General features: G+C 40.9%; 1 protein-coding gene across 10 annotated transcripts in view; it reads right to left on the bottom strand.

Annotated features, from left to right (window-relative positions):
• Positions 1–26,109, bottom strand: part of fcho2 (FCH and mu domain containing endocytic adaptor 2) — a 145,763-nt gene that overhangs the window by 23,606 nt on the left and 96,048 nt on the right. For 7 of the 10 annotated variants that reach the window (XR_013547098.1, XM_078396593.1, XM_078396590.1 and 4 more), the window contains 4 exons: positions 22,546–22,675; positions 18,281–18,328; positions 14,012–14,071; positions 6,421–6,532 (listed from right to left, as the gene is read on the bottom strand). Coding sequence is in view for 9 of the 10 variants with exons in the window: in XM_078396593.1 (XP_078252719.1) it covers positions 6,421–6,532; positions 14,012–14,071; positions 18,281–18,328; positions 22,546–22,675 (350 nt within the window). In the remaining variant the exon portion in view is untranslated. The remainder of the gene's footprint in view (positions 1–6,420; positions 6,533–14,011; positions 14,072–18,280; positions 18,329–22,545; positions 22,676–26,109) is intronic. The other 3 variants (XM_078396594.1, XM_078396599.1, XM_078396591.1) reach the window with 2 other exon arrangements.

Below are 26,109 nucleotides of genomic sequence, written 5' to 3'. Positions count from 1 at the left end.
GCAACAATATGATAACGTTGCGCCTGTGCATTGCGAAAATACACAGAGAGTTAAAATGGCGATCTGGTGTTCAGACGTGTCATGTTCTGGTCTCCAACTTAATGCGTGCTTTTGAGAATGATACTGAGTAGAACGTATCATAAACAGCAACTGATTTTGCAGTTATCAAAGAATATTAAACATAATTTATTTTAAACAGAAACCAATCATTTAATTTCTAATAATTTAAGCTTTTAACTGGCATAACACATATTGATACCGCACCAATAGGCAGTGAGATCCATATCATAACTATTCACTCAGTAAATAAAACCCTCACATTTCCTTCATATCTCCCATCCAATATGTCATATTTCTGGCCAATAGTCCTTCAGTCAATCACTGCTGGAATAGCTTCCCTCTATTTAGACTATCTAAATAACTCACGATCTTAAAACCAAAGCACAAAGTGCTGGAGTAACTCAGCATGTCAGGTAGCATCTTTGCAGGACATGGATAGGTGACGTTTCTGGTTTGGACCCGTCTTCGGACTCTGATCCCAGTAAAAACTTCTCAGGGAAACGCCTTCCAGAGATGCTGCCTGACCTGCTGAGTTATTCCAGCACTTTGTGGGGTTTTTTTGTCGTAAACCAGCATTTCCAGTTCCTTGTGTCTAACTCATGATCTTGTCGTCCTTCATCAAGTTACCTCTCAACCTTCTTTACTCCATGGAGAACAGTCCTAGTTTCTTGATCCATTCTAGCAAATCTTTTTTGCACGCTGTCTGGGATCTTTGCACCCTTCCTGACCACAATTGAACACAATATTCCAATTGTGACCCGATTAGTATTTTACAGAACTTCAACTTTAATTCCTTGCTTTTGTACGCACTGATAACTGGGAAGCAGCTGCTGAGGACTGGGGGAGGTGGTGAAAGGACCTCAAGGCGGGTGTGATGCACCACAATAGCATGTGGTTCAAAACCCTGGTGGCCAGGCGTCAACGGCAACAGCAGCACACTCCCCAATCCAAAGGCCAGAGACAACTTCATCTGTGGAAGCTATGGGAGGGTCTGCCTGTGAAGGATAGGCCTGGTCAGACACAGTAGGAAATCCAACCAGAGACAAAACATTCCCTTCCCAGAACATTCCCAGAACAAAGTTAAAGTCGCACCATCATCTCTCGTAGATGGATGGGTGACAACTACTGTACACCATGCCTTTATTTGGATCCTAGGATCCCATATACTTTTATAACTGTTCTCCCAATACATCCTGCCACTTTCATATGTTTATACACATGAATACCAGTCAATCTTTGGCTTCCTTAACCCAAGAATATTTCAATCAAACAATGTTAATAATAGATTCTAATCGCAAAGGAGTCAGAAACAAGGGAATAAATAGACGTGCAAGAATGTGAACAATTCAAGAATGCTGATCACAAAATAGGGAGGCTCAGTTTAAGAATGGAAAGAACAGAGAGACAAAGATAAGAGTGCAGGATTGGCAAGACACAAAGTTCAAAAAGATAGAGAAGGATCTGGACCAAATTAACTGTGCAGACAAGTTAGCCAACAGGTAAACAGATCACGTAACATCACTAAATATAATTGGGGTCCTTGTGCTCTTCAACCTCTCTTTAGCTTTTGACAGCATCAACAGTCCTCTCCTCCTCCAATACCTCAGATCCGTCGTCCACTCAATGTGTTTACCCTAGTTTGACTCTTTTTTGGACTGAAAGATCCACCATGAAAACAGGCCCTTCGGCCAACAAAATCCATGCCGCCCATCGATTGCCTCTTCACACTAGTTCTACTTTATCACACTGTTGCAGCCACTTGCTACACACTTGCGGCAATTTACAGCTGCCAATTAACCTACGAACTCGCATGTCTTTGTGATGTGGGAGGAAACTGGAGCACCCAGAGGAAACCCATGCAGCCACAAGGACAACGTCCAGACTCCACACAGACATCATCTAATGTCAGAATCAAACCTGGGTCTCTGGCACTGAGGCAACAATGCTACCAGCTGTGCCACTGTGCTGCCAGTTGTTGGACCACTGTATTGCATAGAGTTCTGGTTACTGTTTTACAGGAAAGATGTAATTACAGTAGGGCGTGCAGAGCAGATTTACTAAGTTGTGGCCTGATTGGAAAATTGCAGCTATGGGGAAATATTTGAATACAGGGTTAGGAGTTGCTTTTTTGGAGCAATGAAGGATGAGAGGTCTAATTGAGATGAATAAAATTGTGAGGGGATTCTTTCTCTTAGTAGCAGGGCCAGAAGCTAGCGAGAAGAGATTGAACTAAATTAGAGAAAGAATTTAAGAAGGTTAGACAGGAAATTATGAAAGGTTTTCTTCACCTATTGGTTGTAAATTCACTGGTACATATATATGAAAAACTGTAAGTGAGGCCAGGGAGCAAATGTTGAAAAGTGGGATTAGGCTGGGTGATTTTTTCTTGATAGCAAAGCTCATTAGTAAAGCTGATTATTAGCCTTGACCAACTACAGATATGTAAACATAAACTACCGGCGTGACATTAACCGCCTCAAATTCTCCACTCCCCTGACTAACTCTAACCTCTCCCCTCCTGAACAAGCAGCCCTCCACTCACTCTGCAACAACCCTGACAAACGGCGAAACCAAACGCAGGCTCGGCGATCGTTTCGCTCAACACCTTCGCTCAGTCCGCCTTAACCAACCTGATCTCCTGGTGGCTCAGCACTTCAACTCCCCCTCCCATTCCCAGTCTGACCTTTCTGTTATGGGCCTCCTCCAGTGCCATAGTGAGGCCCACTGGAAATTGGAGGAACAGCACCTCATATTTCGCTTGGGCAGCTTGCAGCACAGCGGTATGAACATTGACTTCTCCAACTTTAGATAGTTCCTCTGTCCCACTCTTCCCCTCCCCCTTCCCAGTTCTCCCACTGTCTTCCTGTCTCCACCTATATCTCTCCTTTGTCCCGCCCCCCTGACATCTGAAGAAGGGTCTCGACCCGAAACGTCACCCATTCCTTCTCTCCTGAGATGCTGCCTGACCTGCTGAGTTACTCCAGCATTTTGTGAATAAATACCTTAGATTTGTACCAGCATCTGCAGTTATTTTCTTACAGATATGTAAAGGTCTTCTTCTGTATGATACATTTTCTGATTTCTAATCTTCAAATACCATTCTCCCCTTTTTATCACCATATTATTCTATGGTAACATCATGTGAGTATTGACGTCAATGTATACATGCATACCGTTGCAAACCGGTTCTTACTCTGCCTCCACTCTCTGCCAGTCCACTTGTGTGCAATTTCCTTAAGCAAAACAATACAATGACCTAATATTTAATGTGCCAACAAATGACCCAATACTGATCACAGTCTCCGTCACTGTCTTGAGCCTAAACATATTTAGCCGATGCTGCCATACACAACTGAGATAGTGTTGCTGTATCATGTGCACCATCTTCCCAATCAGATATTAAATTGTAGTTTTATCTAATCCTGCAGATGGGCAGAAAAGATCTCAAAAACAGTTTTTCAAAGACAAACAGAGGAGTTAGCCCTTCGTGTTTTGGTTAATATTTACCCTTCCTTGCCTTTAATGTGAGCTGAATGAACACAAATTGGCTGCATCATTTCTTAAATAAGAATATAGTCTCCATTCCAAAAAGTATTGATTTTTCTATAAAACACTTCTCTAACATCCTGTGACTGTGAAAGGTGCAACATAAAATATTTTTGTGAGCCATCTTTTTTAGTCTTCATTAAGAATTTCATGCCCTGTCTTCTGCTCCATCCCTCCTCTGCAACAAGGAGAACACATTTCAAACTGAAATAGCCCATTCACATCTACTCAGCCCTGAACTGTGGTTCCCAGCCCATTCTAAGAATCATGTAATTCCACTACCACAATGTCACCTTCCTTCCCCTCCAACATTACCTGAAGGTCACCTGCTTCAATATCTTTCGATACTCCAACACTTTCTTAGGCACCCTCTATAAAGCTTAGATTATTTAAAATTCATATAATCTACTTACTCCTATTTGCATATCATTATGCACGTCAGTTCACTTTGTTCCTCTTATCGCAGCTTCAAAAGTCATCCTTTCTCTAAATCTTTGGATGGCTTGCCTCACCTTACTTCTTAAACCTGTATTATAATGACTGATACTGGGACATTGGTGCATCAGATCTACTTAAGGAAATCTGCATTAAAGTAGGATCGAAATATTTCCACCAAATTTAGTGGACAACAAAGATAGACCTACGAATTTTTAAATGTTATTGCAGGTACTTGTTTAGAACAAAATGTATATATCAGTGACACAAAACTGGCAAACGTTTAGTCCTATAATAAAAATAGAAAATGCTGCAAACATAAATAAGTCAGGCAAAATCCATAGAAGGAGAAGCAGAGTTAACATTTCAGGTTGAAGAACATTCATCAGAAAGAGAGAAAACAAGTTAATTTTAAATTGCAGAAAAAGTGGTCAGGAAAGAATAAGAGAAAGACAAGATCTCTGAAAGACAAGGCCAGGGTTGCTGTGGGGATAGGTTTGAGATCGAATCATTCTGTTGAAAGGTTAATTGGGACATTTGGTGAATGAGAGCATAAACAAGAAATGTGAAAACCTCAAAATGGAGAGCTGCAGGAAATGACTAACAGATCAAGTGGTTCTAATGGAGAGAGAAAACAGGTAATATGACAACCGAACTACCCGTATTTATTAAACTGTATTTTGCACCTTATACGGTATCCTTGGCCTCATCCTATCAGAGGTATTTTCTTTATTCTATCTATTCGCTCTCTGCAACAAAATTAACCTGTGCTCTCTTTCCCAATTCCCTAACCCGAAATGTTAACGCTATTGGTCATTTCACAGCCTGACTATGAGTGTCTTGATATTTTCTAATTTTCTAATTAGATTTCCAACATCTGCATATCTTTAAAATAATTATTTATTTCACTTTGCACAGAGGATTGTCCCCAGTTTTCTTCCCCTTCCGTCTGAGAAAAACGCAGTATGCTGGTGTAACGCAGCTGGTCAGGCAGCATCTATGCAGGGAATGGCTCGATGACACTTCAGATAAGTAGAGAAGAGAAGCGTAGACTAGGCGACTGTATCTCCGAACACCAGCGTTTGGTCTGCCAAGGCTTGCTGGATGTCCCGCTCGCTACTCATTTGCTCCTTGCTAGTCCCCTTCTCATTCCCATACTGACCTTTCTTTCCTGGGCTGCCACTGCCAGAGTGAAGCCACACAAACTGGAGGAACAACAGCTTATATTCCATTTAGGTAGCTTACAACCCAACAGTAGGAACATTGAATTCTCTAATTTTAAGTAATACTTCCTCACCCTCTCTGTCTTTCCTACGCCCCTCCCCTGCTGTGCACCCACTTCTCCCACTATCTTGCTCCTCTTTAACCCCCCCCCCCCCCCCCATGTCCCCTTCCAACTATATTTCTCCCTCTGGCTTCACATCTCACCCTTCTTCTTTCCTTATCTGACACCTTTCTTTCTCCTTTTCATCTCTAGCCTTTGTCATTCACTCCATCTGACAATCACCCCTCCCCTGTATCACTTGCCAGGATTTGACCCACACACACCATTCTTCTAGATTTCACCCTCCTCCGACAATCAGTCTGAAGAAGTTGTCCCGACCCCGAAACATCACCTATCCATCCCCTCTACAGATACTTCCTAACTGAGTTCCTCCAGCACTTTGTGTTTTGTTCAAGCATCTGTAGTTCCTTGTATCTCTTTTAACAATGCTGACTTCAGCTGCCTATGATTCTCAAACTGAATTTGTACAGGTGCTCTTCACATATTGGTAAGGATTATAGTAGAGTCCAATTGTGACCTTACAATGTGTTAATTGGCCTGCTCCAGCAGGAACTAGCTGACAGAAATAAGCTGTAGAGAGCTTTGTTTAACTTCTTCTTTCCTGGTTCAAAACATCAAAACAGACCTTATTGCCTAATTCTGTCCGAATCAAGCCAGGCAACTCAATAGCAAGCGATGAATCATTGACCTTGCTCACATACACTCTGAAACGTTTCTTTACTTATTGGTGATGGGAGAGTAAATATTTAACAGTGTACTAATTTCATCAATTACAAGTCTGAAAGATTCTTTAACAAAACAAGTTATCATTTGTATTTCAATATACAATGTGGTAAACACGAGACTAAATTGTATAAACATTAACACTTAAATTCAATTATAATTGCACCATTAAAAAATTCAATCATACTCAATCCAATATTTTTAATTTTATAATATCCAATTCTTATTGGCCCTAAGCTTGTTTTCAAGATACATTCGCACTTCTTCTAAAGGTAAAAGTTTAACAGAAATACAATCATTTTTATTTGAATAATCAATTTTCGATAGATATATGACTAAGTGATTTTAGGTACAGCAAAAGTTTCACGTACTTCGATGGGTCTGCTCCCTTGAAGTAAGCATTAACTGATTCAGTAAACGCTGTTGCAACTGGTAAGGAATCTTGTGACCCGAGACTTATAGGACTAGGTCCACGAGAAGTACCTAGTGGATAAAAAAAAGGAAAATAAGCAAGAACTACATATTCATTTAATGTAATTATCGTTGTGTTTTAAGCTATTTCAACATTTAAATCCGTGAAAATCTCAGCAATATTTTTAAAAAGCAGATCAAATATGTTATTTTAAAATCATCACCAAAACAATCAAGGCAGAAAGTGTCTGCAAAGTGGAATGCAACAGAATTTTCTTTTTAAAACAGTAATGCACACATTTAAGATGCATACTGCAACTATTTTCCAGCATTTTAATAACGCAACCCATCAAAAGAAGGGTCTCGACCCGAAACGTCACCCATTCCTTCTCTCCCGAGATGCTGCCTGACCTGCTGAGTTACTCCAGCATTTTGTGAATAAATCGATTTGTACCAGCATCTGCAGTTATTTTCTTATACCATCAATCCTTAAGACTTGTTCTATGAACAATCCCGTAATTTGCAACTGATTAAATGATTCTAAGTCAGATCTATGAATGTAATTGGATATATACGTCTCCATTACTGATCTATTAATTTAATACTTAAAAATTAGAGTAAAATTAAAAAATCTGAATATTTTAATGCACATTCATTTCTTTGTGTACAATATCTTGATTGGACTTATAAAAGTTGATGCATTTACACTCTGCAAGCATACTGCCGAACAAGAGCAAAGTACTCAATGTCTAAATATACTTGGGTACAAACTGCTTAAAGTTATTCCTCTGATATCTAGAATACAAACTTGTTAAAAGAAATCATAAACAATCCAAAAAATAAAACGCTGCAGGTACTGCAAAGATTAAATAAATAAAAAATGTCAGAATTACATATTAAAAATGTTTAATCAAGAATGTATATTTTTCAAAAAACATCTCTTTAGACTTTAGAGATAGTGTGGAAACAGGCCCTTCGGCCCACCGAGTCCATACCAACCAGCGACCAACCCACACACTCCAACCATCCTACATGCTAGGGACATGTCTTTGGAATGTGGGAGAAACTGGAGCACCCGGAGAAAACACGGTCACAGGGAGAATGTAGAAACTCTGTACAGACAGCACCCATAGACAAGATCAAATCCGTGTTTCTGGCATTGTAAGGCGGCAACTCTACCGCTGTGCCACTGTGTTGTCCAATTTCTGTTTCACTCTCCACAGATAGTGCCTAAGGTAAGATGTCCAGCATTTTCTGCTTTGGTTTAATTAAAAGGCAAATGAGGCTAATTATCTTCCTGGCTTTCACTTAATGGTAGGATTTAAATAAAACTTTTTAAAAAGTGCATAGTGATTTATTTTAATTAAATACTCACAACACAGAAGTGTACAAAATCATGAGAGGAATAGATCGGGTAGATGCACAGAGTCTCTTGCCCAGAGTAGGGGAATCGAGGACCAGAGGACATAGGTTCAAGGTGAAGGGGAAAAGATCTAATAGGAATCTGAGGGGTAACTTTTTCACACAGAGGGTGGTGGGTGTAGGGAACAAGCTGCCAGAGGAGATAGTTGAGGCTGGGACTATCCCAACTTTTAAGAAACAGTTAGACAGGTACATGGATAGGACAGGTTTGGAGGGATATGGAGGACAGGTCAGACTAGTGTTGCTGGGGCATGTTGGAAGGTGTGGGCAAGTTGGGCCTGTTTCCACACTGTATCACTCTATGACTCTATTCATACAGAAATTTAGCATTTTACTCCAAATGTTTTAGTGCATTTCAAAGTAAAAACAGACATTACAAAATAATGTGAATATGTCACTGTATACTAATAACATCTTGAAGTAAATTCGCACATTAATTGAATATCAGCCCAAAAAGGTGGTAATTGGATTTTCTGCTGTGTTTTATATTTTAACCCTGTCTTAATTAATTTAGTTATATAATCTTGCACTTAAATTTAATATTTACTCATTACAGTTCCACCACTGATTTTCTGGCACTCTTGGTTCCAGAGCTTTGCTGGTTTATCCAGCTGGCCAAGGAAGTTGGCTCTGGGGATAGATGTGCTGGCTCCAGCTGGGATGGAGTTCCAGAGCCCCGGCCGCAGGTTGCAAATTCAACCCACCGATTGGCCGTGGATATCCCGATGAGGTCGAGATTGGCTGCCTTGCTCAGCCTACATGCCACATTTTCGGGCAAACTTCCAGGGCGCCGGGGGATTTCTCGCCGAACCCCTAGCGACCTCTAGCATCCGAATTGACAAATCGGCCGTGGATATCCCAATGAGGTCAAGATTGGCTGCCTTGCCGAGCCTAGGTGCCACATTTTCGGGGATTCTCACGGATTCATGCTGTATACCTCTAATCAACCCACGTCTTTCCAATGTATGGATATTTTATCCCTAAGAATCCCCTCCAGTCTGTAAAGGTCGGGAAGTTGGAGAGAGGACCACCATTGGCTGAAAGTAAGTACCTGTTAATAGTGGTAGAAACGGCAGTTTAAAAAGAGCGCCAATAGGGCACTGTTAATCAGTCTGTAAAGGTCGGGAAGTTGGAGAGAGGACCACCATTGGCTGTAAGTGAGTGGGAATTACAGTGTAATAAGTCAGTCAGAAGAGAATACGTGGATTGGTTGATCATTTAAGTGTGAAGTCTGGTAAATTGGACAATCAGGCAATTTAATTGGTGATATAAGCAAGACTTGCAAAAGGGTGCAGCCCAGTGAGGGAAGTGCCCTGTGAGAAAAGTGCGAGTCTTTGTCTGCGAGGAGGCTGAGGTGAGGAGGTTACAATTGTTTTAAGCCAGACACAAGGTAATGGCGGAAAAGTTGGTGCAGTGTGTTTCCTGCAGGATGTGGGAAGACAGGGACGTCGCTAGAGCTTCTGGGAACTACACCTGCAAGAACTGTGTCCAGGTGCAGCTCCTGAAGGGACGTGTGGTGAAGTTGGAGAGGCAGTTGGATGACCTCAGGGCCATCCGGGAATGCGAGAGTTTCCTCGACAGGACCTATTGTGAGGCTGTCACGCCAAGGGTCCAGGTCGAGCGAAGGTGGGAGACTGTTTCAGGGGGGAGTGGACGAGGACTACAGGAGACCCCAGTGGCTGTGCCTATTGCAAATAGGTATACCCTCTTGGGAACTGTCGGGGCAGAAGACGGTTCCAGTCCGAGTGGCGGACCTGTTGGCAAGGATACTCGACAGGGGAGACCGAAGTCAGGAAGAGCCGTAGTGATCGGTGACTCCATCGTCCGAGGGACGGACAGAAGATTCTGTGGCAGCAAGAGGGACTTGAGGATGGTCTGTTGCCTCCCTGGTGCCAGGGTTCAACACATCACGGAACGGCTTCAGAAAATCCTAGTGAGGGAAGGCGATCAACCTGAAGTCGTTGTGCATGTGGGCACGAATGACGTCGGGCGGAAGAGGAAGGAGGTGCTACAGCGGGAGTTTAGAGAGTTGGGAAAAACGCTGAGAAGTAGGACGTCGAAGGTGGTTATCTCTGGACTGCTACCGGTACCTCGTGCTGGTGAGGCCAGGAACAGAGAGATAGAGGGTATGAATATATGGCTGAGGGGCTGGTGCAGAGAGCAGGGATTTAGATTTCTGGACCACTGGGATCTCTTCTGGGCTAGGGGTGACTTGTACAAAAGGGACGGGTTACATCTTAACAGCAGGGGGACAAACATTCTGGCAGGCAGGTTTGCTAGTGCGACACCTGTGGCTTTAAACTAAGTAGTGGGGGGGAGGGGTTGACAAATTGTGAATATGAAGATGAGGTAAAAAAAGGGAATACAGGAGATATTGCAAAAGACTCTCGGAAGAAGGGGAACAGAAGTTCTAGAGGGGAAAAGAAATTAAGGGCAGGGCCAATTGTGACCGATGTGAGAGGGGAGGTAAATACAGAAGTTAAAGTGTTGTACTTAAATGCGCGTAGTATAAAAAATAAAGTGGATGAGCTTGAGGCTCAGTTAGTCATGGGCAAGTATGATGTTGTAGGGATCACTGAGACATGGCTACAAGAGGACCAGGGCTGGGAACTGAATATTCAGGGGTACACAACGTATAGAAAAGACAGACAGGAGGGCAGAGGGGGTGGGGTTGCTCTGATGGTAAGGAATGATATTCATTCCCTTGCAAGGGGTGACATAGAATCAGGAGATGTTGAATCAGTATGGATAGAAATGAGAAATTGTAAGGGTAAAAAGACCCTAATGGGAGTTATCTATAGGCCCCCAAACAGTAGCCTCGACATAGGGTGCAAGTTGAATCAGGAGATAAAATTGGCGTGTCAAAAATGTAATGCTACGGTGGTTATGGGAGATTTCAACATGCAGGTAGACTGGGAAAATCAGGTTGGAAATGGACCCCAGGAAAGAGAGTTTGTAGAGTGCCTTCGAGATGGATTCTTAGAACAGCTTGTACTGGAGCCTACCAGGGAGAAGGCAATTCTGGATTTAGTGTTGTGTAATGATCCTGATCTGATAAGGGGACTAGAGGTAAAAGAGCCATTAGGAGGCAGTGATCACAACATGATAAGTTTTACTCTGCAAATGGAAAGGCAGAAGGGAAAATCGGAAGTGTCCGTATTACAGTATAGCAAAGGGGATTACAGAGGCATGAGGCGGGAGCTGGCCAAAATTGACTGGAAGGAGGCCCTAGCAGGGAAGACGGTAGAACAGCAATGGCAGGTATTCCTGGGAATAATGCAGAGGTTGCAGGATCAATTTATTCCAAAGAGGCGGAAAGACTCTAAGGGGAGTAAGAGACACCTGTGGCTGACAAGGGAAGTCAGGGACAGCATAAAAATTAAGGAGAGGAAGTATAACATAGCAAAGAAGAGTGGGAAGACAGAGGATTGGGACTCTTTTAAAGAGCAACAAAGGTTAACTAAAAAGGCAATACGGGGAGAAAAGATGAGGTACGAGGGTAAACTAGCCAATAATATAAAGGAGGATAGCAAAAGTTTTTTTAGGTACGTGAAGAGAAAAAAAATAGTCAAGGCAAATGTGGGTCCCTTGAAGACAGAAACAGGGGAATTTATTATGGGGAACAAAGAAATGGCAGACGAGTTAAACCGTTACTTTGGATCTGTCTTCACTGAGGAAGATACACACAATCTCCCAAATGTTCTAGGGGCCGGAGAACCTAGGGTGATGGAGGAACTGAAGGAAATCCACATTAGGCAGGAAATGGTTTTGGGTAGACTGATGGGACTGAAGGCTGATAAATCCCCAGGGCCTGATGGTCTGCATCCCAGGGTACTTAAGGAGGTGGCTCTAGAAATAGTGGAAGCATTGGAGATCATTTTTCAATGTTCTATAGATTCAGGATCAGTTCCTGTGGATTGGAGGATAGCAAATGTTATCCCACTTTTTAAGAAAGGAGGGAGAGAGAAAACGGGTAATTATAGACCAGTTAGTCTGACATCAGTGGTGGGGAAGATGCTGGAGTCAATTATAAAAAACGAAATTGCTGAGCATTTGGATAGCAGTAACGGGATCATTCCAAGTCAGCATGGATTTACGAAGGGGAAATCATGCTTGACAAATCTACTGGAATTTTTTGAGGATGTAACTAGGAAAATTGACAGGGGAGAGTCAGTGGATGTGGTGTACCTCGACTTTCAGAAAGCCTTCGACAAGGTCCCACATAGGAGATTAGTGGGCAAAATTAGGGCACATGGTATTGGGGGTAGGGTACTGACATGGATAGAAAATTGGTTGACAGACAGAAAGCAAAGAGTGGGGATAAATGGGTCCCTTTCGGAATGGGAGGCAGTGACCAGTGGGGTACCGCAAGGTTCGGTGCTGAGACCCCAGCTATTTACGATATACATTAATGACTTAGACGAAGGGATTAAAAGTACCATTAGCAAATTTGCAGATGATACTAAGCTGGGGGGTAGTGTGAATTGTGAGGAAGATGCAATAAGGCTGCAGGGTGACTTGGACAGGTTGTGTGAGTGGGCGGATACATGGCAGATGCAGTTTAATGTAGATAAGTGTGAGGTTATTCACTTTGGAAGTAAGAATAGAAAGGCAGATTATTATCTGAATGGTGTCAAGTTAGGAGGAGGGGGAGTTCAACGAGATCTGGGTGTCCTAGTGCATCAGTCAATGAAAGGAAGCATGCAGGTACAGCAGGCAGTGAAGAAAGCCAATGGAATGTTGGCCTTCGTAACAAGAGGAGTTGAGAAAAGGAGCAAAGAGGTCCTTCTACAGTTGTACCGGGCCCTGGTGAGACCGCACCTGGAGTACTGTGTGCAGTTTTGGTCTCCAAATTTGAGGAAGGATATTCTTGCTATGGAGGGCGTGCAGCGTAGGTTCACTAGGTTAATTCCCGGAATGGCGGGACTGTCGTATGTTGAAAGGCTGGAGCGATTGGGCTTGTATACACTGGAATTTAGAAGGATGAGGGGGGATCTTATTGAAACATATAAGATAATTAGGGGATTGGACACATTAGAGGCAGGAAACATGTTCCCAATGTTGGGGGAGTCCAGAACAAGGGGCCACAGTTTAAGAATAAGGGGTAGGCCATTTAGAACGGAGATGAGGAAGAACTTTTTCAGTCAGAGAGTGGTGAAGGTGTGGAATTCTCTGCCTCAGAAGGCAGTGGAGGCCAGTTCGTTGGATGCTTTCAAGAGAGAGCTGGATAGAGCTCTTAAGGATAGCGGAGTGAGGGGGTATGGGGAGAAGGCAGGAACGGGGTACTGATTGAGAGTGATCAGCCATGATCGCATTGAATGGCGGTGCTGGCTCGAAGGACTGAATGGCCTACTCCTGCACCTATTGTCTATTGTCTATTGTAACTTACCAACCAGATTGGTCTGTATTTCCAAGGTTTGTTTTTACAGCCCTTGTTACATAAAGACATAACATTAGCCACCCTGGCGCCTCATCCATAGCTAATGATGATTCATATATCTCAGTCAGGACTCCCATATTTAATTCTCTAGTTTCTCAGTGTTATTGGATTTGTCTGATTTGGCCCTGAAGATTTAGCTACCATACATTTTAAGACGTCCAGCATCTTCTCAACTGAAATGCAAACTATCCCCAAGACATCCCATTAAGTTTCCCCAGTGCCATAGTCTTCATGTCTTTCTCCACAGTAAAAACAGAGTAGAAATATTTATTGAGGATCTCACCCATCTCCTGCGGCTCCATACTCTTTGACTTTCTTTTGATATCATACATTAAAATTATAACCTATTGATATGGAGGAGATTGCAGAAACAACCAAAGATGAGAAGGATCTGGTTTGACATTAATTAAAACTTTATGAATCTATGTTCTAAAAGAAATTGTTGGAATTATATGAACTTTTCATGAGAATTTAAAAAAACCTAACCAGTATAATAAAGCAAGAATATTTCAACATATGCATCAGTATGTAAAAAGCAAATAATTGAGTGTAAAAATAATTTATTGATTAGAAGTTTTTACCTATTTACCTTGGAAAAAAAAGGTTATTGCTGGAAAGACAAAAGGACCCCTCACAAAACATTTAAAAAATCCCCAAAACTGGTTCATGGCCACCATCAAGTACTATACCTGCAGGTGTCTCACTGCGTTTCTCAAATGAAGGAAGCTTCCCAATGAACACATCACCATCTAATACGATAAACACACAAAGATATAGACAAGACCATGAGGCAATGAGCAGATATTAAAGCAAAGGTCCCATGCAGCAAAATGCTAAAGCCGTTAAATTTTAGATGTGCAAAATTCAAATGATATGTTTTAGGAATAACAAAATCAAATAACCTTATCTTCTTAATACTATGTACACTTATAACTCATTTGTACCAGGATTTTCACCCTTTTATTCAGCTTGTGTCTATTGTGTTTTGCAGATTGAAAATGCTACTGATTTAACAGTGTATTTAACAGTGCCTTAATCGGTAGGTTTAAACAATGCAATATATGAAGTTCATGTCTTTTATATTCAAGCCAATGCCAATTGAATTTACCCTTTATGTCAAATTCAGTCCCTAATGTCAAATGAATGGTGTACTTATGTTTGATAGTTTTATGAGATAAATTATTCCAATCAAAAGTTATCAAAATAAGAATCATTGTAATTTTGCACAGTAATTAACCTATTTCATATTGGAAAGAAAACACAGCAAATAAAGCTTGTAGTAAATTACAAATGCATCACAATTAAAATACTGTAGTTACAATCTACAATATTTCTAAAGCACCAGTCTTGTCACAAGGATTTGCTTATATTATAAAAGTTGGTTTAAACACCAAATCATAATACAAGGCAGCATCAAGGTCAAAAGGGAAGGCAAATGCATGAATTAAGCTAAAGCTATCATAAGCTAAAAAAACAAAAATCCATTCATAATCATTATTTTTAAAGCATATAAAATCTAAATTAGGCAAGTACATATATTAAAAAGCAAATTGGGAATTAAGGGATTGCAGCAAAATGTGCTTTTATACAGACAGTCAAAAAGAATTTCAGATGCACAATAAAGGGCTAGGCTCAATAATAATTTCAAAGCCCATCAGAACACCATTAAAATAATGATCTTACAAAACCAGAATGTGCATTAATAATGCCCATCACTAACACCACGGAAAAAAACAATGTGAAGCAAACTAAACAAATCCTAGCAGTTTGGCAGAATAGAGCACTACACAACAATTTGAGGCATGGTCTGAAGATGACAAAAAGCTGGGTAATATATAATTTTTCATTTTCTAAAAAAATGGGAATCTCCTACTGGTTGGATGCCTTTGCTAATTAACATTGCATAAACAACACTAGCTGCCAAAAACCAAGAGAGTATATATGGTAACTAAACCTATTAGTCATTTTAAACAATAAAAGCTCCAATTTGTACAAAATCATTTTTGAAACAATTCCTTTCCTATGAGATAAGATTGAATTGTAATCCTGTGTTTTCTCACCTAGATGTAAAGAACACTCTTACGAAAAATCAAGATCTCCACAACAACAATGAAATTGACACAAAATGTTGGAGCAACTCAGCCGCTAAGGTTGAGTTATCTCTGGAGAACATGGATAAGTGACACTTTGAGTCGGGACCCTTCTTCAGACCAGAATCTCCAATTCCTTGTTTCTTCAACAATGAAATAGAGTAAGTCCTGTCCCTCCCTTAGTTGGACTGATGAGGGCAGAATCATAGGCGTGGGCTATATGGATTTCAGCAAATCCTGTGATAAGATTCCACAGAGTGGGCTGCCCTGGTAAGTTATATCCCATGGGATTAAAGGAGAACTAGATAATTGGACACAGGACTGGTTTCATAGTTGGAAGCAGAGTGTGGTGAAGGGGGTTGTTTTTTTGGACTGGAAGTCTGTGACGAGTGATGTGCCTCAGAGATTGGTGCTGGTCCATTGCTATTTGTCTTCTATTTCACCGATTTGGATAAGAATATACAAGGCATGATCATAAGTTTGCAGATGACACTAAAAGAAGCACTGTAGACAATGAAGATGATTATATAAATTTACAACAGGATTTTGATCAAGTGGGCAGAGAAATGGCTAATGGAGTTTAATTTAGATAAGTATGTGCTATTGTATTTGGGAAGTCAAACCAGGACAGGAACTTCAGTGAATGGAATGCCCTGGGAGGTTTTGTAGAACAGAAGGATCTAGGGGTACAGGCACATAATCCCCTGAAGGTGGCATCACAGACAGATTGGGTATTGAGGGAGGTTTTTGGAATGCTGCCCCTCATCAATTAATGATTTCTTTTTCTATGTAAGAAAATAACTGCAGATGCTGGTACAAATCGAAGGTATTTATTCACAAAATGCTGGAGTAACTCAGTAGGTCAGGCATCTCAGGAGAGAAGGAATGGGTGACGTTTCGGGTCAAGACCCTTCCTCAGACTGATCAGTCTGAGGAAGGGTCTCAACCCGAAACATCACCCATTCCTTCTCTCCTGAGATGCTGCCTGACCTGCTGAGTTACTCCAGCATTTTGTGAATACATTTCTTTTTCTATGACGTTAATGAAATAGTACTTGGAATATTGTGTTCCGTTTTGGCTGCCTGCTACATGGGCACAAGGAACCAGTGCAGATGGGGCATCTGGCATTGGTATGCATAAGTTGGGCAAAAGGGCCTGTTGCCATGCTGTATGACTATATGAAAAATGCCATTAAGTTGAAAAGAGTGCAAAGAAGATTTATGAGGATATCCCTAGAACTGAGGGAGAAGTTGGGCAGGATAGGACTTAATTCCTTGGAGCACAGAAGGGTGATCTTATTGAGGTGATTAAAATCATGAGAGGAATAGACTTTGTTGAGTGGTGTGGGCTGAATCACCTGCAGCTCAACACTGACAAGACTAAGGAATTAGCGGTGGACTATAGGAGGAGAGGAATACCCCTGTCCCCTACTCCATCAAGGGTATGAATGTGCAGTTTACCAAGGAGTACAAGTACCTTGGAGTTTACCTGGACAGTAAATTGGACTGGTCCAGGAACGCTGAGGATCTGTACAAGAAGGGACAGAGCTTGCTGTACTTTTTGAGAAGGCTCCGCTCCTTCAATGTCTGCAGTAATTCTACCAATCGGTGGTGACCAGTGTCATCATCTTCATTGTCGTGTGCTGGGGCAGCAGGACGAAGGCCGCGGACCCCAACAGGATTAACAAGCTCATCAGGAAGGCTGGCTCCATCCTGGGTGTGGAGTTGGATTTATGGGAGGTGAACTTGGAGAGGAGCATCTTGGACAATACAGCTCACCCTCTCCATGACACACTGGTCAACCTCTCGAGTACCTTCAGCAACAGACTGATTCCACCAAGATGCAGTACATAGCACCACAGGAGATCCTTTTTCCCTCTGGCTATCAAACTGTACAACTCCTCTCCTTCTGTCGTGGGGTAGACTGACCCCCCCCCCCCCCCCCCCAAATCTTTGCACATCCCCAATGCTTTCCACTCGTCACTTTAATTTCATGTTTCATGTATCTTGTTGTGTTTTATGACCGTTGGCAGACCAATTTCCCTCCTGGGATACATAAAGTTATATCGTATCATTTCGTAGACTGGGTGAATGCCCCAGGATAGGGGAATCAAAAGTTATAGGGCATATGTTTAAGATGAGAGGGAAAAGATTTAGTTGGAAACTGAGGGGCAACATTTTCAATGAGCTGCCCAAGGAAGTAGTTGAGGCAGGTAGAATAACAACGTTGGAAGGACATTTGGATGGGTACATAGATAGGATAGGCTAAGAGAAATATGGGCCACACTCAGGCAAATGGGATGCCTTGGATGGGGCATCTTGGTGGCATGGAAGTTGAGCCAAAGGACCTATTTCTTTTCTGTAAAACTCTGTGACAATGTGGCCATTGATCTTCTTTTAGCGACAACAGAATTATGCATTGGAGCTACTCCAATTCAAAAGCACTTCATGAATAAAGAACAACTTTGGAGCCTTCTAAAGGCATGATTGGTGCAATGTAAATTTAAGGCATAAATATCATTAAAATAATAACAGATATCAGGCAAGTGGTTCAAGGTTAATGTGTTAACTTGTTAAAGCTGCTTCAAATGGATGCTTAATATTTCATGAGATCATACAAATAGAACTATCATCTATTAATCTTTCATAATAACATCAATAGAGAATGAGTTATTTGTTAATATGTATTAAAACATGAGGTTATATTTGCAACTGTTTTGCATGCAGGAAAAACAAAGTACATTTTACTGTCATGGAATTATAACAATGCTGTAAAAAAAATTGCAAGATCTTTCTGTTGTGTCATAATGCAAAGGCACACAGCAAAATTAAATAAGCATAACAATTAGTGCATGTATAAAAAAATTACCAGACACGTGACCTCCGACTGCAAAATTCATACGTAAAAGCTCTGAGACTGAGGAGAGATAAAGGAAAGCAACTGTAGAGAAGGAACTTGAAGAAGCAATTTCTGGAAATGTTTTCAAGTATCCAATGGTTTATCAAGTGCTGGAGTCAATTGTAATTGTTATTAACATAACTAAATCCTTTCAGATATTGTAATTGTAGCCCTCAAACATGCAAGAAATTTTACAAAATTGCCATGAATTTTTGTGATATTAATTTGTTTTGTCGTTACATGGATTAAAATAAACTATCAATCAAAATTGATATGCAGAGTCTTAATTTTAAAAAGCATAACAACATCAAAAACCTGTTTGCTAAATGTGACAAAAGTTCAAAATATGAATGCAAATATACCTGCTGAATTGAAGGTAAAAATATCTAAGTCGTACACGTTAGTCGTGTCTTGTTTTTTTCCCCCTGTAGGATTTGGGAATCTCACTGAGGCCTGAATGTAATGACACCTCTAACTGTCCTCAAGATGATGACAGTGGTGATGCACTGACTTCTTGAACTGCTGTTGTTCATGGCTGATCTTATAGCTCCTCACGTGCACCATGATTCCCTTAATACCCAGAAATCTATCAATCTCTATTTTATATGATCTCAATGACTGAATGATGAAATGTCTCCTCCTCTCATTCCTAAATAGCCTACCTCTCATTTTCTAACTGTAACTCCATGTCCTAGATTTCTCAATCAGATAAAGTGTCCTCTCTGCATCTAGCATGTCAAGTCATAGAGGCATAGAGCATGGGAATGGGCCCTTTAGCCCAATTTGCCCATGCCGACCAACATGCCCCATTTACAATAGTCCCACCTGCCTACGTTTGGGCCATATCCTTCTAACCCTATCCTATCCATGTACCTGTCCAATTGGTTTTTTTTTATGTTGTGATAATACCTGGCTCAACTATCTCATCTGGCAGCTTATTCCATATACCCATCAGCCTTTGTGCAAAAAAGCTGCCCATCAGGTTCCTATTAAATCTTTACCCCCTCACCTTAAACCAATGTCCTCTTGATTCTTGGTTCTTCATTCCCCGACTATGGATAAAAGACTGTGCATTTACCCTATCCATTCCTGTCATCATCTTATACACCTCTATAAGACCACCCTTCATCCTCCTGCACTCTTTATAGTTTAGAAGGATATGGGCCAAATGCAGGCAGGTGGAACTAGTGTAGATGGAGCATGTTGGCGTGGGCAAGTTGGGCTGAAGGGGCTGTTTCCACATGGTATGACTCTATGAGCTCAAAGCAGGACATCCTTGAGGGGCTGTGGGTTATCAGAAGCAGCAGAGTTGTATTTGACCATAATCTGTAAACTTGTGGCTTGGCGTATCCCTCACTCTACCACACCAGGCAATTAATCCTGCTTTAATAACAACTGTAGAAGGGCATAACAAAAAGATCACAAGGGGTGAGAAAATATCTGAAAGTGAAGTGCCAAGTCGAAGCTGTAGTGCAGCTGCCAATGTGTGTTAAACAGCAAAAGCAGCATTAAATATAGCTTAAGTATTCTGCTGTGAATAGCACCTGTGAATGCTGGACAATTAAACAGGTTATAGGAGGAGGAAGCTACAAAAACATTCAGATCCAGCATATTAGCTAAACCCAGCACTGGAGTGCCAATAACATGGCCGAATATATGATATATCTCGCTTCTTTCTGAGACCCTCATCATCACAGACAGCAAACTTAAGCCAATGTAATTCACTTCCCAAGCTTCAAGAAACATCAGAAAGCACTAAGTGCAGCGTAGGACAATGGAAACGTTCCCACTGTCGTGCCAAAGACCAGCACCAAAATTAGTCATACCTCTTGCCAAGCTGTTCTCATCAAGTTAGAACAGAAGGATCTATCCAACAATATGAAAGAATGTCCAATCCACAAACAGGAGGAGAATCTGGACCCAGACCTCCACAGTTCAAAAATTATAGGGTTTTTCTTTTAAGACAGAGATAAAATGAATTTTCTTTACTCAACCTATAAACTTGTAACCTTTACAAGAGTGATACTTGTAATATATGTAAATGACCATGGATGAAATTGGAGATTGGGTGGCTATTAAGTTTGCTGACAACACAACAATTGTGGATAGTTAAGACGTATGTCAAAGGATATGACAGGATATAGATCAGGTACAGATATGAAAGAAGAAATGGCAGATGGCGTTTAATTCATACAAGTGTGAGATGCTACACTTTGGGAGATCAAGTGTAAGGGGAAAGTATACAGTTAATGGCAGACCTGCAGCAGCATTGGAACTATTACAGAGGGATCTTGGGATCCAAGTCCACAGCTCCCTGAAAGTAGCAACACAAGTAGATAGAGTGGTAAGGAAGCGGTGTGGTGTGCTTACCTTCATTGGCCAGAGCATTTAGTATAAGAGTCAGGAAATCATATTGCAGGTTTATAATAGTTTTATTAGGCTACATTTGGATTATTTTGTGCAGTCTTGGTTGCCCCATTACAGGAAGGATGATAGGCTTTGGAGAGGGCCATGAGAGGTTTACCGGGATGCTGCAAGGATTAGACAGTATTAACTATAAGAAGATGTTGCACAAAATTGGATTGTTTTCTCTGGAGCATCAAAGACTCAAGGGAAACCTAATAGTAGTTTGGGAAATTATAAAACAGAACGTTTAGACAGAAGGTTTTTTCCCCAGGGTGGAAATATCAAATACTAGAAGTTATGGCTTTAAGGTAAAAGGAAAGTTAAAAGGGATATATAGGGTACATTTGTTTTTACATGAAGAATGGTAGGAACATGCTTCAGAGGTGGTAGTGGAAGAGTATGGATCACTTGTGCTGGGATTACAGACCTATTAGTTATAATCTTATTAAATGGCAGAACAGGATCGAGGGACAGAATGGTCCTTAAACCTAGATTACAGTTCATATATTCTGAGATACAACATCATGGCCTCTTGCTATTGTTTAGTAAAAGCTGATATTTCTCTTATAAAAACAGAAATGCTGGAAGAACTTAGCCAGTCAAGCATGCAACATCTGTGGAAAGATAAACCAGTTAACTTTTCAGGTCAGGAGCCTTTCCTCAAAACGCAAGACTTTTCTCAGTCATATTTGCTTTCCAGATTGCATGAATCTAATTGATTTGTTAAGACTATCTTGGTACACTTGACAGAAATAAACCAAAACCAACGCAATAAACCACAACATATAAGGGACATCATTCATGATTTTCAAGAATTCAGGATTTTCAGCACAGAACTGAAACAATCGCCATCTAATCTTAAAATATAATTGTAAAAAATATTGTAAAACTTTTCCAATTCGCATGAAGGATCCTTTTGATCTGAAATGTTACGTTTCCCCCTCCACAGATACAACCTTCCTGCTGAGTATTTTTAGCATTTTATGTTATTGATCTCAAAACAATTAATTTGCCCCAGTGAAATTCAGTGATGAAACCCAAGATTGCCTACAAGGCAATATGACACCTCCGCCTTTTGAATATTGTGCTAATAACAGATTCAATCATCCAGTCAATCTTTCTCCCCCTCTCTCCGTTTTAGTTTATTGCCCCTCTCTCTTGCTCTCACCTACAATTCTCATACGCAAACCAATTTTTATTTATGGGACTGAGTAGCTCCACAAATTAAACAGAGATTTTATGTCCCTGCACTGGCTTCTCACATAGCATGAGGGATGCTTTTCCAGGAATGAGAGCAGTAAAAAATCAGCTCTAAAATGAGCCATTGTAGCATTATGCATAAGATAAATGTTATTGACAGCATTGCTCTGCTGGCATCCTGGCATAAAACCAGCAATGAATAATACCACATCTTGGCATTGCATTGCAACAAAGGCAGGGGTTCACGCCGGATCCCCAGCATGGGAACCTAGCGTGAACCCGAAGGATGTCCTTTTCCACATATAGTTTAATTTAGTTTATTGTCATGTGTACAGAGGTAGTCAAAAGCTTTTGTTGTGTACTAAACTGTCAGCGGAAAGACAATACATGATTACACAGTGTGCATAATTCTGGCTGTTTGGATCGGAGGATAAATCACTGTTCTGCAGGGCACCAATATTTTATTTATTTCACTCCCACGAGAAGCTGAGATTGAAATTGTCAATCACTGGTAACATTCAAAGCAACTGAAGCAACAATAATCCATGAGGTCAGTTTGGTTGTTGAATTACATAATACTAACAGCTATAAAGACATTTTAGCCAAAATGACTTCTACTATGAACCTACCAACTGATGGTGTAGTTGTTGTACTTAAAGAAGCAGAGGACCCAATTGAGGATGTACTTTCCGCACGTGCCAGTGGGGCTACAGGTGGTGGACTGGTCGTGGACAAAGAGGTAGGACTGAATGATCTGGACTGAAAAAGAAATAAAAGTATAAGCACAGCTTGTTCATACATATTTTTGTAGCAAAATATTAAAAAACTGTATATTAATAGTTATTGACTCTAACAGACAACAAATAGCAAAATTATATTGACTCGAGTCTACTGCAGAAGTTCTTGCAGATGTATTCCTTATCATGTTCAGTGGTGGTGTATATTTTCAGATTTTGTATGGCATGACAGAGTAGTGGTTGTTACAGAACTAGTTGTAGCCAGAGTTCAGAACCACATAGAAATAGACAGGGTAGATAGTCAAGAGTCTTTTTCTCCAAGATGGAAATACTCGAGGGCGGAGCTTTGAGGTGAGAGCGGGGAAGTTTAATGAACATGTGCAGGACAAGGTTTTTTTAACACAGAGAGCGCTTGGTGCCTGGAGGGGCTACCAGGGGCAGTGGAAGCAGGTACAATAGCGGAGCTTAGGCAGGAACATGAACATACAGGGTACGCAAAAAGGGAGAACAAAGATGTATCACACAAAGCAAGATGGCAGGAAAGGGATATTTTGAAATAATTCCTGATTTGGCTGGAATGAGTTTGAGGGATCCTGTGGTGTTTGGCAAGGCCGGTGTCAACATTTGCAGTCATTTGCTGCCTCCACAAGGGGGCATCCCCTGATATTACCAATTTGACTAATAACTGAGGAGGAGAAGAGAAAGGAAGGAAGCAAATTGGGCTTTCTTTTTGTTTCATGATTGTCAAGAAAAACTAATGTGAATGTAATGTCAATAATTGCAACCCCTATTTCCCCTAAGGTTGACCATTTTAATCGACAGGAAACATAAATTTGATTTGTTGCCTGCAATATATAATCGGTAGTTACATATATTTAATAATCCCAAACACCACAGCTCTTCTCATGAGTGACCACTATTAAAAAAATATATGTAATGGCAACTTCAGTCTTTTCCAATAAAGTCCTTTCCGATATCGCCATCACTTCACAGTGGGAGTGAACTTGACGCAAACCAATAGAGAGATTTTCCAAACGTATTTTCAGTTTAATTAGTCGTTTATTGAAGTAGTAGTACAAACAGGTCTGGATCTCCCCAAGCTTTCCGCACACTTTGCAGGTCTGGTAAGAATTGTATCTCACCAACTCCCCGTGTCTGACCCCTCCCGTTTCTGCATCTCCAGATATAGCACCTAGTTCTGGTTCCTCCCAGTACGTTATGCCCATATATGTATTCATCTCACTACAGCCCCCAAGTGTCCAAAATAATACAGCGAGATATCTAGACAAAATAATATAATATGCTAAAACAGCCAGCACAAACACAAGTGGCTCCTACAATATATATAAAAATGCCTTTTTCTGGCCCACTTTTCCACTGTCCCAATAGACCTTTCACCTCTCACCCCACCATCATTCAGCTTATAATTCAGTCATGTACAAATTAGCAGCTTTCTCAAATGATTGTGGAAAAGATAGAAATTTGGCATCCGTGCTGTCTTCTTAACTGTACAAATGCAATATTCTTATTGTAAAGGTTAGTTAGAGTAAAGGATAGTTACATTAACAACATAAAAACATTCCACAATGTGTCAGAGTTTAATTTAAAAAACTGACCATGGGCAACAAACAATCAGCGGGTTGAGCAGCATCTGTGGATAAAAAGGAACGGTTGACATTTTGGATTAAACCCCTGCATCAGGACCCAGAGGAGATGGGGAGTGGTGAGACAGAAGCAGTAGACGATTGAAGGATTGGGGAGGGGTGAAGGATGACAGCCATACAGAGCCAGGAAGGGGAGAGGAAGGATGGAGTTATGAGGCGAAGAGGGGAAAAAATAGGAATAAAAGAAAAGAAGATGGAGTTATGAGGAGCAGACAGAAGAGGGGAAAAAATAGGAATAAAATAAAAGCAGATGTAGCCAGGTAAGGAGGGAAGGGTGAAGGTGGAGAAAGGTGAAGGTATTAAGCAGGAACAGAAAAGCTGCCTGACCTGGAATTTGTTCAGTCAGTAAGATTATAATGGGATCCATTTGTGGACAGACGATTGGCAGAAATAGACCAGGTGAATTTGTGGACAGGGTGGAAGATGGTGGCCAAAGTGGTAAAATTGACAAGCCATTGAAGTAGAGAAGAAAAATTTGAGGAGTGTCAGAGTAGATTTGGAACAAGAACCTCCTTAAGAGGAAGCATGTCGATCAACCATATTAGATTGCCTTCACTATATCTATCACCACACATATTATGCATGCTGCACATTCCACATGTGATCCAGTCCGGCTCTTCATCCAAACCTGGACTATGTAAACTGCCATTCACCGTCTCACAGTAGACTTGATGCTGACTACGGATACGATAGCATGTAATGTTTCCTCCGTTTGTGTTACAATAAAAACTATGAGTTGTTACTTCTGTGTATGGGTTTGATTTAACAACAATGGCTCACCTTTGATTTGCAGAAAACGGGAGAAATCAAAAGGGTCCCGACCCGAAACGTCACCTGACAATTCCCTCCCCTGATACTGCCTGACCCACTGAGTTCTTTCGGCACACTTGCTCAAGATTCCAGCATCTACTGTCTCTCGTGTCTACCTTCTAATCCAGGTGCATCTACTGCTAACCAGTTACCACTCCACATTCATACATATCCCAGTTTAATTTCAGCATGTGTTTCATTTGGATACAGCAGATCCCCTTATCCTTTTCATCCTGAAATTTTTCATTTTATTTATGCTGATTATGGTAGCAATTTAATTCTGTCACACGTTTACAGACGTAATTTGCCCTAATGTTATTAGTGAACTTCCTGTACAAATGTACAACAAAAATTATCTATAATTTCCACCAATACATAACGAGGAGACAAAATATCATGCATTGGGGAAATATCGTGCATGAAGGATGCAACAAGGCGTAAAAGTATTTTTGACAGATTATACGAGTGGTCCGTTATGTAAGTGCTAAATAATGCGTTCGGTTCTGTTCATCACACCTGACCATGATGCCACTCCAACTAATCCAATTTGCCTTAGTCCATTTCACTCTATTCCCTGCATGATTGTCTGCCAGTCTAAGTGCCTACTAAATATTACTATCCTATCTTCCATGATATTCCAAAAATGAGCTAAAAATACCTTCCAGCAATTGGTCTAAAACCTTACAGGTTGTCCAACTATGTATACAATATACTATATCAGGTACTGACACTACGTTTAAGAAACATTAGACAGGTACATGGATAGGATAGGTTTAGATGTATATAGGTCAAAAGCAGGCAGGTGGGACTAGTGTAGATGGGGCATGATGCTTGGCGGGGGCAAGTTGGACCGAAGGGCCTGTTTTCACACTGTACAACTCTATGACTCTATCTCCCTTCAGTCTTAAGAATTTCTCTCCACTGTCATACATGTGACCAAATTTTAATTTATCTCCAAACATTTTTTGATGCCCCTTCATTT

The sequence above is a fragment of the Rhinoraja longicauda genome, chromosome 3 (assembly GCF_053455715.1).
Source record: "Rhinoraja longicauda isolate Sanriku21f chromosome 3, sRhiLon1.1, whole genome shotgun sequence".
NCBI classification, from domain to species: Eukaryota; Metazoa; Chordata; class Chondrichthyes; order Rajiformes; family Arhynchobatidae; genus Rhinoraja; species Rhinoraja longicauda.
The sequence above is the reverse complement of the archived record's forward strand: the minus strand, read 5'-3'. Positions and strand labels throughout refer to the sequence as shown.